At 37.3% G+C, this 14,888-nt stretch overlaps 2 protein-coding genes across 2 annotated transcripts; one reads left to right on the forward strand and one right to left on the reverse strand.

The window, feature by feature from the left end:
* Window positions 1–469: 469 nt before the first annotated feature.
* LOC134677357 (uncharacterized) lies at window positions 470–7,528 on the reverse strand. The gene has a single exon (XM_063535792.1). The coding sequence runs from the start codon at window positions 7,463–7,465 to the stop codon at window positions 1,433–1,435; it is 6,033 nt and encodes a 2,010-aa protein (XP_063391862.1). The 5' UTR covers window positions 7,466–7,528; the 3' UTR covers window positions 470–1,432.
* A 1,858-nt stretch (window positions 7,529–9,386) lies between these two features.
* On the forward strand, window positions 9,387–14,643 carry LOC134677396 (oocyte zinc finger protein XlCOF6-like). Its single transcript, XM_063535849.1, has one exon. It carries the CDS (start codon window positions 9,454–9,456, stop codon window positions 11,725–11,727), a length of 2,274 nt encoding a protein of 757 aa, XP_063391919.1. The 5' UTR covers window positions 9,387–9,453; the 3' UTR covers window positions 11,728–14,643.
* Window positions 14,644–14,888: the final 245 nt, after the last annotated feature.

Here is a 14,888-nt window from a genome sequence, read left to right on the forward strand (position 1 = left end):
TTTAACAAATACATCTCTGGGGGAAACGTATCCTTTTTCTTTAATTATTTGGTAGCCTAGTGGTAAGAGTGTGTGACTTTCAATCTAGAGGTCGCGGATTCAGTCCCGGCTCGCAAATTATGTACAGTAAGCGGCAATACTTGCTGAGTGGTAGAGGTGTTCAAAATGATCTTGACGCGACTTTATTGTTAAGATAATAAGACCGCGTCAAGGTAATGTTGAACAATTTGCCCGCTTAGGAACTATTGCTGCTAACTATACCTACCATGTAACATTTGATATTCAGATACCAGTGATTTTCGGTGGAGGAAAACATCGTGAGGAAACTGGAGCAATCCCCATAAGGTCCAGTTTCCCCTGTGGATAGGAAGGTCAGATGGCAGTCTCTTTCGTAGAAACGAATGCCTACGCCATTTCTAGGGATTCGTTGCCAAGCGGATCTCAGACTCCCATGAGCCGTGGTAAAAAGCCGGGATAGCGTTAGGAAGATGATGATATATTCAAAGACTATTTAACACAAATATTTTATTTACATACATAGTATACAATATTAGATAATTTAAACCATAGACTAGGAATTCCTAGTCTAACTTAAACATAATAATAAGCTAAGCCTAAGTTTATTTGCCACAATGAGAGGCAAAAGAAGTACTTCAATTAAATTACATAAGGATTTTTTAACACTTAGGTACATATCACATTCTTTTACATTCGTAAATAAAGTATTATTATACAATATTAAACATAGGTACCTACTTAGTACGAACACTTGGTAATATATATGTATAACAACATGGTACACTACTAAATTACAATCACATACATGAGACTTTTGGACAAGTCTTGTCTATAAAAGTACCTAAAATACATTCCAACGGATATTTATATAGAGGATTCTTTGTTAAATTTAATATTTAATAAGTGTTCCGGAACAAAGTTTTGTACGGAACACTAAAAATAGCATATTCCTCACAATACGATCTTAAATTGAGATTCGGGTCCTCAATGACTAACTTCGACCTCGGCGGAATTCGCGAGGCCGAAGGCCGACCACCAAAACACAACCACACAAGTGGTGGCGGCCTCAAGGCTGGGATCAGATAGGGTAATGCACTAAGCCGAAGGCTGAGCTCCATATATGGCCGAAGACTAGGCTGGAAGGCCAAGCTGCAGGGCCATTCCACGAAAAGGTCTACCTTGTCAAGGAAGTGACACGTATGGCAGCTATTACCAGAAATCATTATTGAGATAGAGATATTTAGAATTATACCGTCAAATGTAAAGTTATCAAACGATCTCGTGTCAATTATCGGCTTCTTAACTTTTTTAGAAGTTGGTTAAAAGCGTTAAAAAATAGCGTCACGTGTCTGACACCTTTTTGAAATGCCCTTGTACTTCTAGCACCAACTTCGCAAAATGTGTCCGCTACAGACTACCTCTTTTTTCTCCTCTTACTTGATCCTGCAGTCTTTGTCTTTCTGATTTTAGTACATCGTTTTCTGGTGATCCGAGTTTTTGAGACCAATGGTAATTTTAACTGCACCATTTTCCCGTTGTCTCTGTCTACAACTGACGCTCCGACAAGACGGATATACTCTTGTAAATCTGTTATATATTTTTTATGCTTTACTGCATCGGAGAGAGGATCCAGCTCACATTGAAAGTTATTTAAGATCAAAACACACACTATTACATGGCACACCAGTTTTTCTTTCATAGCTAGTGATGTGATTCTACAGGTAGACGTAGATTTACTGTTACGACCACATTTATTTTCAGAAAGTTCTGTAAATCTTTTCCTAATTAAATGATTCAATGTCTTAGAATAGTGGCATATTTGGAAGTTAGGTTTATTCATTTGCGAGCTCGGGACATGTATGAATTTTATTAGTTCACTTGCGTAAACTGCTAGTACTGTTAACTGCAGGGAGAGCAACTGGTTTTCTATCATGGACTGTATGTATGGGTGTAGATACTCACTATAATCACTCTTTTCCAACTCACAGTAAATCTTCTCGCATTTACTTTTAGAAAAAATTTTGTCTATAAGATAGACATTTTCAAGTTCAGTTGCATCTCTATCAATAGGCAGTACGTAGAAGTCATCTGGGTCAATTATGTCGTCTGTATCTACCATATTTTCATTACATTCTGTTAGGTCTTTATCGACAGTATGATGTTTCGAAGTTTTATTTATAATGTCCCTCGTCTTTGGTACTAATGGTAATTTTAACTCTACCAATGATCCCTCGTCTTCATTATCAATCACCGCTCCAACAAGTACAGTTGCTTCTCTGTCAAGAGTTGGTAGATAGAAATCATCCGGGTCAATTTTGTCAGTCCCTGTTTCCTCCCCGCCTCCCCCTTTCCGCTTCTTCAAGTCCCGTTCAATTATTTGAGCCTCTTTTCTCAGTATAGTGGTTTTTGTAACTAACGGTAATTTTAACTGCACTGCCGTTTCACTGTCTTCGTTTATAACTGATGTTTGAACACATTCATCTTCAGACAAAATCTTATCTGTGTGATAAACATCGTCAACTTCAGTTGCTGTTGGTAGATAGGAATCATCCGGGTCATTTTTGTCAGTCCCTGCTTTCTCTTTCCGCTTCTTCAAGTTCCGTTTAATCTTTTGAGCATATTTTCTCAGTATAGTCGCCCGAATTTTTGGAACTAAGGGCAATTTTAACTTCACCATCGTTTCATCATCACCAATTTCTATGGTTGCTGCAACATAACTAACCAATTTTCGTAAAGGTTCTTGGCAGTATTTCCCTTTTATCGCATCCGACAAAGAATCCATTTCAAATTGAAAGTCATTTAAGATCAACGTACATACTATTATGTGACACACAATTTTATTTCTCATTGCTCGTGACCTTGAAAGCCCTGACCGTGTTTTATATTTAACCTGTTCAGTGAACCTTTTCAATATGATTTCATATAATGTCTTAGAATGTTGGCAAATTTTGGAGTTACCTGTTCTGATTTCGTCAAGGCTGGCATGTAAGAACTTTAAGAGTACACTTGCATATACAGCTAGCACTGTAAACTCTAAAGACAGAGTCTTGTTTTCCACAAATTGCTTTATGTACGGATGTAAATCGTCCATATAATTCTTTTCCCCTAGTTCAAAAAAAATCTGGGAATACTGATCTTCAGAGAAAATCTTCTTTATAACATATACATCTTCAAGATTGGTTGCTTCCCTGTTAAGAAATGGTACATAAAACTCATCTGGATCGATTTCGCAATAGAACTCATCTTCGTCGATTTCATAATGATCCTCGCACTGCACGAACTTCTTGTCATTTTTATGAGGCTTTGGTTTTCTGAGGGGGTCCTGAGGCTTTGGTTTTCTAAGGGGGCCCTGAGGTTTTGGAACTAACGGTAATTTTAACTGCATTGCCATTTCACTATCTTCGTTTGTAATTGATGTTTGAACACTTTGAACACATTCATCTTCAGACAAATTCTTCTCTATGTGAGTAACATCTTCAACTACAGTTGCCGCTGATAGACAGGAGTCATCCGGGTCATTTTTGTCAGCTTCTGCTTTCTCCTTCCGCTTGTTCAAGTCCCTTTTCATTTTATGCGCAAATTGTTTCGGTATAGAGGCCCGAATTTTTGGAACTAAGGGCAATTTTAACTTCACCATTGTTTTGTCATCACCAATTTCTATGGTTGCTGCAACATAACTAACCAATTTTCGTAAAGGTTCTTGGCAGTTTTTCCCTTTTATCGCATCCGACAAAGAATCCATTTCAAATTGAAAGTCATTTAAGATCAACGTACATACTATTATGTGACACACAATTTTATTTCTCATTGCTCGTGTCCTTGAAATTTTTGTCCGTTTTTCATACTGAACACGTTCTGTAAACCTTTTCAATAACATTTCATATAATGTCTTAGAATGTTGGCAAATTTTGGAGTTACCTGTTCTGATTTCGTCAGGGGTGGCATGTAAGAACTTTAAGAGTACACTTGCATATACCGCTAGCACTGTAAACTCTAAAGAAAGAGTTTTATTTTCCACAATTTGCTTTATGTACCGATGTAAATCGTCCAAATAATTGTTTTCCGCTAGTTCAAAAAAAATCTGAGAATACTCATTGTCAGAGAAAATCTGATTTATAACATATACATCTTCAAGATTGGTTGCTTCTCGATTAAGAAACGGTACATAGAACTCATCGGGGTCGATTTCGTAATAATCCTTGCGCTGCACAAAGTCCTTTTTAATTTTAGTCACCCTTGGTTTTTTTACAACCTGCTTTTTGGACGAAATCTTATTTTTGTGATATACGCCTCTAACTGTAGAAGCTTCTCTATTAACAGGCGGTATATGGAACTCTTCAGAGTAATTGTCTTCTAACTCTGTAAGATTTTTTGGGTGCATAACTAAGGGCAATTTTAACTTTACTATTGTTCCATCATACCCTTTTTCAATTGTTGCTGCAACTAAACTGACCAACTTCGGTAAGGGTTCATGGTTCTTCCTTTCTATCACATCGGACAAAGAATACATTTCAAACTGAAAGTCATTTAAGATCAACGTACATACTATTATGTGACACACAATTTTATTTCTCATTGCTCGTGACCTTGAAATTTTTGTCCCTTTTTCATACTGAACACGTTCTGTAAACCTTTTCAATAATATTTCATATAATGTCTTAGAATGTTGGCAAATTTTGGAGTTACCTGTTCTGATTTCGTCAAGGCTGGCATGTAAGAACTTTAAGAGTACACTTGCATATACCGCTAGCACTGTAAACTCTAAAGAAAGAGTTTTATTTTCCACAATTTGCTTTATGTACCGATGTAAATCGTCCAAATAATTGTATTCCGCTAGTTCAAAAAAAATCTGAGAATACTCATTGTCAGAGAAAATCTGATTTATAACATATACATCTTCAAGATTGGTTGCTTCTCGATTAAGAAACGGTACATAGAACTCATCGGGGTCGATTTCGTAATGATCCTTGCACTGCACGAACTTCTTGTCATTTTTATGAGGCTTTGGTTTTCTGAGGGGGTCCTGAGGCTTTGGTTTTCTAAGGGGGCCCTGAGGTTTTGGAACTAACGGTAATTTTAACTGCATTGCCATTTCACTGTCTTCGTTTGTAATTGATGTTTGAACACTTTGAACACATTCATCTTCAGACAAATTCTTCTCTATGTGAGTAACATCTTCAACTACAGTTGCCGCTGATAGACAGGAGTCATCCGGGTCATTTTTGTCAGCTTCTGCTTTCTCCTTCCGCTTCTTCAAGTCCCTTTTCATTTTATGCGCAAATTGTTTCGGTATAGAGGCCCGAATTTTTGGAACTAAGGGCAATTTTAACTTCACCATTGTTTTGTCATCACCAATTTCTATGGTTGCTGCAACATAACTAACCAATTTTCGTAAAGGTTCTTGGCAGGTTTTCCCTTTTATCGCATCCGACAAAGAATCCATTTCAAATTGAAAGTCATTTATGATCAAGGTACATACTATTATGTGACACACAATTTTATTTCTCATTGCTCGTGACCTTGAAAGCGCTGACCGTTTTTCATACTGAACACGTTCTGTAAACCTTTTCAATAAGATTCCATATAATGTTTTAGAATGTTGGCAAATTTTGGAGTTATCTGTTTCGATTTCGTCGAGGCTGGCATGTAAGAACTTTAAGAGTACACTTGCATATACCGCTAGCACTGTAAACTCTAAAGACAGAGTTTTTTTTTCCACAAATTGCTTTATGTACGGATGGAAATCGTCCAAATAATTGTTTTCCGCTAGTTCAAAAAAAATCTGGGAATAGTCATTGTCAGAGAAAATCTGATTTATAACATATACATCTTCAAGATTAGTTGCTTCTCGATTAAGAAATGGTACATAGAACTCATCGGGGTCGATTTCGTAATAATCATTGCGCTGCACAAAGTCCTTTTTAATTTTAGTGGCCCTTGGTTTTTTTAATAACTGCTTTTTGGACGAAATCTTCTTTTTGTGATATACGCCTCTAACTGTAGAAGCTTCTCTATTAACAGGCGGTATATGGGACTCTTCAGAGTAATTGTCTTCTAACTCTGTAAGATTTTTTGGGTGCATAACTAAGGGCAATTTTAACTTTACTATTGTTCCATCATACCCTTTTTCAATTGTTGCTGCAACTAAACTGACCAACTTCGGTAAGGGTTCATGGTTCTTCCTCTTCCTTTCTATCACATCGGACAAAGAATCCATTTCAAACTGAAAGTCATTTAAGATCAACGTACATACTATTATGTGACATACAATTTTATTTCTCATTGCTCGAGACCTTGTAATACTTTTCCGTTTTTCATACTGAACACATTCTGTAAACCTCGTCAATAAGATTTCATTTAATGTCTTAGAATGTTGGCAAATTTTGGAGTTACCTGTTTGGATTTCGTCAAGGCTAGTATGTAAGAACTTTAAGAGTACACTTGCATATACCGCTAGCACTGTAAACTCTAAAGACAGAGTTTTATTTTCCACAAATTGCTGTATGTACGGATGTAAATCGTCCAAATATATGATTTCCGCTACCTCTGAATAAATCTGAAAATACTCATCTTCGGAGAAAATCTTTTTTATAACATATACATCTTCAAGAGTGGTTGCTTCTCGGTTAAGAAACGGTACATAGAACTCATCGGGGTCGATTTCGTTATAATCCTTGCGCTTCACAAAGTCCTTTTTAACTATATTCAGCTTTGGTTTTTTTAAACGGGTGTGAGGTTTTAGAACTAAAGGTAATTTTAACTTCTTTTTGTGATGTACGCCTCTAACTTTAGTAGCTCCTCTTTTAACAGGCGCATTTTTTTGTTTCTTAGCCTCCATCTCTGTCTGTTCCGGTTCCATCGCAGTTAAAACATTAATTTTTAATTTTTCTCGCTGTTCTAATTTCTTCCTCTCAAATTCTAAAAACTCTGAGCTACTTATTTCATGCTGTTGCTGCAAACAATCTAATTCACCTCTATTTATTTCTCTATCTGTAGGCTGTATATCGACCTCACCTATGCTGTTATTACATGCAACTAGATTGTCTGTCTGTCCTGTGTCCCTTTGAGCATTTAATTTATTCAGTGTTTTATTTTTCTTCGATACCATCTTACTATGCTTCGCTTGCACATCGTGTTGATGTTCTAAATGGTCTAAGTCAGTTTTAGTGAGCGGTTTCAAGTAGGCGCTGTCTACCTCTATTAAACGGACTTTACCGGATATCCTGTCTCTGGCCAGTATCAGGATCTTGCCAGAGTCTTCCTTTTCCTCATTACCGGCGTAGACGAGCTCAGAAGCCTCCATCACTATCGTTCTAGACTTATTCTTGTCTTGTAGCACGGCACAGTTTGTTTCAAACTCTTTCGTCGGACGTCCATTTTGGAAATACAATAACGTGGGATAAATCGGTCCTTTAGTGCAGACTGAGTGCACTGTGAGCTCCGACATAGCTTCATTTAGGGATATGAAAATGAAAGGTTTAATACAAAGATTCTCGCGCGCGAATTAAGGTTATAATTTACAAAACTCATGAACTCATGAGCAATAGCAAAGTTTGTACCTAATGTCAGTGTCACTTCACTGCTAGGACAGGGGTACGTTCCAAAACTAAATATATCTCACTGTACCCGTGTGCGACAAATAATTGCACACGGGTACCAAAGAGAATATAATCACTACGGGTACAGTGAACATCTTATTGTTTGTTATAATAGAATCGTAAACATTATGAAGTGGCTATAGGCATCACAACTTCGATTTTCGCGGTTGATTCATAGTTCCGTGTGCAAAAATCCCGTGTTTGAAATATCCGTTCGTTTGTGGTACATCGTACATCACTACGCTTGGCTAGCTGTCACCAACTCACCAAGCTGTCACTGTTGGACTCGAGAATCGGTACTGATGGATATTATTTTTATTTTATAGATTTTTATACTTTATACTCTAAACTAATTAATATAAACTGACCAAAGCGCGTATTTAGAAGTGTGTGCTCTACGCCCGTTAAAATACAGGCATCTGTATTTCTGTTTAAAATGTAAATTTTACTTTAATAGGAACAACAGAAGGTACCCAATCGGAGTATAATGTTACATGTTACATACAGTAAGTTTATATTCTAACTACACTGTTCGTATCTTTACACTGTCGTGGAGTCAGGAAGGTTTTCACCGAAGCAAGACGATACGGGAACTTAGGTAGTTGAACGCAAAGAGACTTCAATAGTACACTTATAATTTATACCATGATATAACTCGTCTATATAATTAGAAAGTTTGGTAACTGAAAATATATTTTTAAAATTAATGAACTTCTAATATTTCTTGAGATTAGTTAAACACGTCCTTACGAACATGGACTTTTTTTGCAATATACATAACTTAAAGCTTGCGCGTTTTGAACACGTAAAATAAATAAAAATAGTAATAATTCGTGATGAATTTGGGTTGTGATATAGGACCGGGCCGTTCTTAGGACTTTCAGTGTCATTTTTTTAAGTTAATTTAGCAAATAAGGGGTTGTGCACAAATCACGCGAGGTATTTTCGGCTACTTTTTGACCCCCCCCTCCCGCTTGGTGATATTTGGTGAGGTTTTTGGCTACCCCCCTCCCCCCACGCAACCTCACGTGTATTTTTTGATATTTTTTCATTTGACCTAATTTTAAGAGAAATAGTCTTGTACTGAAAAAATATTGTTTATTTTTCTATTTTTGATAAATATACTCGCTATTTTGAAGTGCAGAGTGAAGATTTATGCTTAAAGAAACCAAGAAAAAGTATCTACTCATGTAGTAGGTTTTTTTTTCTTAGTCTCGTTTACTGTAGAAAAATACACGTGAGGTTTCCTTATACCCCCCTCCCCCAACGTGATCTATCGTGAGTTTTTCGTGACCACCCCTCCCCCCATCGCACCTCGCGTGATTTGTGCACAAGCCCTAAAATCATCCCGCCCCGGCTTTGCATAGTTAACAAATTATACACTCGAACCTTCCTCAAGAATCACTCTATTGATAGGTGAAAACCACATGAAAATCCGTTCAGTAGTTTTCGAGTGATTGAGAGCGGCAGGGGACTTTGTTTTGTGCGGTGTAGTGATGCAAATACTATATTTTTATTTATACATTTTTATATTATATCTATAGTTTTCCTTACTCTACGATACCCGATTCTGTGTGCCCTTGGGCAAAGGCCTCCCCCAATCTACTCCACTCTTCCTTATTTTGCAGTAATCTGGTCCATGTTTTAGTCCTTCCAGCCATGTCTTCGATGTCATCACCAAATGCAAATATTATATAAGACATTACAATTTTCAGATGTCCCTTGGAAGAAACATTGCCACATCATGTTCATCACTGCAATCCTGATTAGTAATAAAACTATGTCCTTTTATACATAAAAGACAACAGGCATCTAGTTTAATGGTAAAACTTCTACAATGGCAGAATATGTCTGTGATTACTGCACCCGTACCTTCACCAGAAAGTATAACCTCGAAACACATATAGAGAACTGCCACTTCAACTCCACATGCTACTGCGAGATCTGTGACACAAGGTTCGGGAGCCCCGCAGGCCTCCAGCTCCATCTCAGTCGAGGACACAACCGCTTCATGCAACCTTACCCCGAATGCGACATCTGCGGGAGAATCTTTACTAGAAAACAAAATGTTGTCTCACACATGGTCACGGTTCATCTCCAAGGTGTCGGGCCTCAGATACAGTGCCCCACTTGTGGAAAAACATTTACAACGGAAAGGAACTTGAAAAGACATGTAAACCAACTACATAACCCTGATGTTCAATACCCAACCTGTGACTACTGCAAGAGATCCTTTAAAGGCAAACACTCCCTCTTAGCTCATATACAGGCGATTCATAACGTTTTAAAAGGAATTATCAAATGTCATCTATGTGAAAAAGTATACACAAATAACAGGAATTTGAAGCGACATATAGAAATGTATCACGGAGAAAAAGGAGAGTTCAGATGTACGCTGTGCCCTAAAGTTTATACATCCAATCAGAGCTTGCGTCGGCACGCCAGAACAAGGCATAACACAGACCAGGAGTGTAAAGTAGACTTTAACATGGAACAAGACACTACGGAATATTATAACTATGACTTTAAAGTACAGCTTCAAGAATTTAATTGCGAATATTGCGAACAATTCTTTGATGACGAAGCTACTTTACGCCGGCATGTCAAAACCGATCATACTTTTAAAATATTCTATGAGTACTGCAGAAATTCCTTGCTAAAACAGATGGGGAAGACTGAGAAAGAAAGCTTTTATAACTGCGAGAATTGCAATAGTGTGTTTAACTCTGTATATGAACTTAAAGATCACATGAGAACCAGTCACGATAGAGAATATTCGCTATCAACCTGTAACGTTTGCTTCTCAAAGTTTTACAGCAAAGAAACAATGTTTGAGCATAAAAAGATTTGCCTGCCACCGCCAAATGTAAACCACTGCAATTATTGTGACAAATTATTTACAGACATCTCAAGTCTTGAGTTTCATATCAGGATTTTCCATCCCCAAGCGCAAATAGCTGACAACGACGTGTCATCGACTAACCCTGAAGACACTGAGGCTGGTTTTAAATGTCCTCACTGCGACAGGATGTACTACAGTGACCGCTCTTTAAAGCACCATATGAAACTCAAACATACTACGGATGAAGTTGTGGCTTGTGGATTGTGTGGAAAAATCTGTAACAACAAATATTATCTAGCATCCCACATCAAAATTGTACACAACAACGACTCCTGGTCCAAATGTGACTATTGTGAGAAACAATTTAAATCTAAAAGGAATATTCGTCGTCACATTGAGTATACACATTTAGGTATGCAGCGCTACAAATGCATTGAATGCGAGACGCTTTTTAAAGAGAAAAGGAGCCTAAGGAAGCACGTTCGGACTAAGCATCCCAACTCTACAGTATTCCCGCAGTGTCATATCTGTTACAAGCGCTTCGAATCTGCAAAATCCTGCAAGATTCATCTCAAGTTAATCCATTCTTTCAACATGAACACATACCCCTGCGATCGTTGCTCTGTATCCTTCAGTTCCAATGAAGCGTTATCAATTCATCTCCAAACGAAACACTTGGCTAAAGACCAGATATTCAAATGCGAACCGTGTAACCTAGTCTTCACGGGACAGGACAAATTTGAACAACACAACGAAATATTTCACGTAGTACCGAACGTAACACAAAAGGTTTTACCCTGCTGCATATTATGTATGAAGGATTTCAGTACCCGAAAAACTTTGAAGCGTCATATCAAGAAGTTCCATAACGATTTCGACGCGGAAGAACTAGCAACATATGGTTCTAAGAAACGCATGTTTAATATAGATTGCGAGGAATGTATACAGAATTTCAACAACGATTTTTACTTAGATATATATCAGAAGCTTAAGCATTTGAAAGACTCTATTGTTTTTAAATGCGAGAACTGTTCATCTTCTTATAACTGCTTGGAATATTCAATACAGAGGCATAAGACGACCAATATGGAAGCATGTAAGAGTAAGATGATTTTAAGTGAGTTGTGTACTGCGGAGATGAGTGATGAGGCTTCTAATAGTGGTCGGGTGGAGTCAGTGGAAGCGGAGAGCACCACGGGTGATATAAATGTGAAAGAAGAGCCTATGGAGGTGGAAGATATTGTGAAGACTGAACCTATGTCACTATGAATATAAATAAATTAAGTATGTATTACAATTTTATTATAATTAGGGCAAACGCAACTAAGGTCAATATGGCTAATTTCGTCATAGGGACTATTCCGTCCACGAGCGTATATTTCTTTGATTTTCAAATGTAGGAAAAAAACATGTTTTTGATTGCTGAAACTAAAATAAATCGCTGCTTTGTCGACGAAATTATGTTGTTTGTTGTTCGAGAAAAACGCTAGTGAACGGAATAGCCCCTATGACGGAATTAACCACATTGACTTTATATTAGAGTAGAGGTAATATAAGATTGGCTTTTCGGCTAACATAAAAATATGGAACAAAGTTGTTTATACGACAACGGTTTCACTCTTGAATTTTTAGTCGCTATTGACTAAAAATTCAAGTGAGTGAAACCGTTGTTGTATAAACAATTTAAAATATGTCTCACGAAAGTTTAATATCCATTGGAACAAAGTTATATTGACTGTATCTCAAAAACCTATTTACATAAGGCAATAATTAGTATTATATAAATTATGTAAGAATCTACTTAAGATCAACATATTTTTATTTACTTTTCATATTTTTAAAATCATATATTCACATTTTCATCTTAACATCAGCGACGAGTTAATAATAAGGATTGTTCCGAAAAATCCGTTTTCTTTGCGATAGAAGTGTATATCAAAATGGGGCATTTTAGCTCTAAATCCAATAGAGGGTTTTCTCAATGTTCCAGAGCTTTTAACACCTTCCTGAATTGGGTTATTGCCACTAGTTACCACTAAGTTGCCACTAGCTACTGGTAAGTAGTGGTAACTACTGGGAATTTTTTTCCCACATTTTACCACTGGTAACCAAACCGAGGATTTTTTTTCCCCATGGGAGAAAACTTCCCAGTAGTTACCACTGGTAACTAGTGGCAAGTTGGTGGTAACTAGTGGGAATAACATCCTGAATTTGGTAACTATCGAGCGATACGTAGAAGGGAGATGGTTTTATCCATCGTGTCACTCGTAGTGCGGCGTCCCTTTTTTGTGCAGAGATTGTAAATCTTTATTATTTACTTGTCTTTTTAAAATATAAGTATTAGGGTGACTACCATAAGTATTATAATTTTGTATGTGTAGTATTTAAGAAGGGAGCTACCTATACAATCACGTCTATAGATTACAGTCAAAGAATTTGGTTTCAGACCCATTTCGTACCTTATCACGTGATAATCAAACAATCCGGATGCCGACTTATTCACTGACAGGTTGGGGAAATTTATCATTGCCACCATCTTCTTCTTCTTCCTCGCGTTATCCCGGCATTTTGCCACGGCTCACATAGGAGCCTGGGGTCCGCTTGACAACTAATCCCATGATTTGACGTAGGCACTAGTTTTTACGAAAACGACTGCCATCTGACCTTCCAACCCAGAGGGGAAACTAGGCCTTATTGGGATTAGTCCGGTTTCCTCACGATGTATTCCTTCACCGAAAAGCGACTAGTAAATATCAAATGATATTTCGTACATAAGTTCCGAAAAACTCATTGGTACGAGCCGGGGTTTGAACCCGCGACCTCCGGATTGCAAGTCGCACGCTCTTACTGCTAGGCCACCATGTCTGCTCTAAACCACACCGAACTCATATCATATCATATTTATTCATCAACTATACAAGATTGTGTTTGAAATGCACATAAAATACAATTGCAATAAAATACAATAGAATAAACAACATTTGAAAATAATATTAACAATAATAGTAAGCACTATATATATAGTAACATATTTTAGCCATTATATATAGGACGACATTCAAAGCTCTAGTTAATATTAAATTTTTACCTTTGTAGGCTATGCCGCTATTTGTATTTGTTTTCCTATCTGCTTCCTAATTCTATTTGTTTTGTTTTCACTGTATTTGAGTTTTTACTTCTTTGAATTTATAATTTGTTAATGTGTCTTATTTTCTATTTTACCGTGTAAGCGTATTGGTAAACTACTGTAAGCTTATATGAGAGAAATAAATGGTATTGTATTGTATTGTAATCAATAAAAGTCCCTGATAGACCTCCATAGAGTGGAGACCTAATACTATGATAACTGTGACAAAGCACAAAAGTAAAAGGAAAGACTTCAAAACCACTGCAACGAATTAGCCAGAAACCTGTTAAACGACACACGACGACGACGACGTGTGGTGTGTGCGTGTGGTGTGTGTTATGCTCGCTCCATCGTAGGCCACGTCTACGCCTCGGCTAGTCTGTGGCCATGAGTAAGCCCATTCATAATAAAAAGAAAAAAAACAAACGAACAAGACTACATACGGAGGCTAAAAAGATGGCACATCCTAGGACTAGACCAGAGATAAGCCCCATGTAAACTGGTGATGGCGCTCAGTGGAACAACACCCTAAATAGCAACTTAAAAAGAAGAAACAAACCATCTCATTATGGGTAGAACAGCCGACTGCAGATTTAAGATGATAAAAAAAACCGGGCAAGTGCGAGTCGGACTCGCGCACGAAGGGTTCCGTACCATAATGCAAAAAACGGCAAAAAAAAAAACGGTCACCCATCCAAGTACTGACCCCGCCCGACGTTGCTTAACTTTGGTCAAAAATCACGTTGTATGGTAGCCCCACTTAAATCTTTATTTTATTCTGTTTTTAGTATTTGTTGTTATAGCGGCAACAGAAATACATCATCTGTGAAAATTTCAACTGTCTAGCTATCACGGTTCGTGAGGTACAGCCTGGTGACAGACGAACGGACGGACGGACAGCGAAGTCTTAGTGATAGGGTCCCGTTTTACCCTTTGGGTACGGAACCCTAAAAAAGGACAAAATGGGTAGGATATTAAATTCTTTGACTGTACATCGTGGTTGCTAATAACCCTATCGGTTTTAAGGGTCACACAAACTGGCGGCGGCTAGGTTCGTCGGAGTCTAAAAAACATGTAGTTAAAATAAAACGTTTATGATAAAATATATATTTTATTTGATTTCATATCTCCTTAACAAACTAATCATCATGATAATCATTTGACCTGGAACCTAACTATAACTATATTGTACATTTAAATTTAAAAAACCTGCTATACACAAAACTGCATCAATCATTTTGGAAAATAGCTGATACTATAAACTGCTAGATTGTTTTTTATTAAATATAGCTAAGAACCTCGG

Source organism: Cydia fagiglandana, chromosome 26 (genome assembly GCF_963556715.1).
Source record: "Cydia fagiglandana chromosome 26, ilCydFagi1.1, whole genome shotgun sequence".
In the NCBI taxonomy this organism is placed as follows: domain Eukaryota; kingdom Metazoa; phylum Arthropoda; class Insecta; order Lepidoptera; family Tortricidae; genus Cydia; species Cydia fagiglandana.

Bases quoted from the DNA above. Each gene is read 5' to 3' on its own strand.
- LOC134677357 (XM_063535792.1), bottom strand. From the start codon at position 7,465: ATGTCGGAGCTCACAGTGCACTCAGTCTGCACTAAAGGACCGATTTAT.
- LOC134677396 (XM_063535849.1), top strand. From the start codon at position 9,454: ATGGCAGAATATGTCTGTGATTACTGCACCCGTACCTTCACCAGAAAG.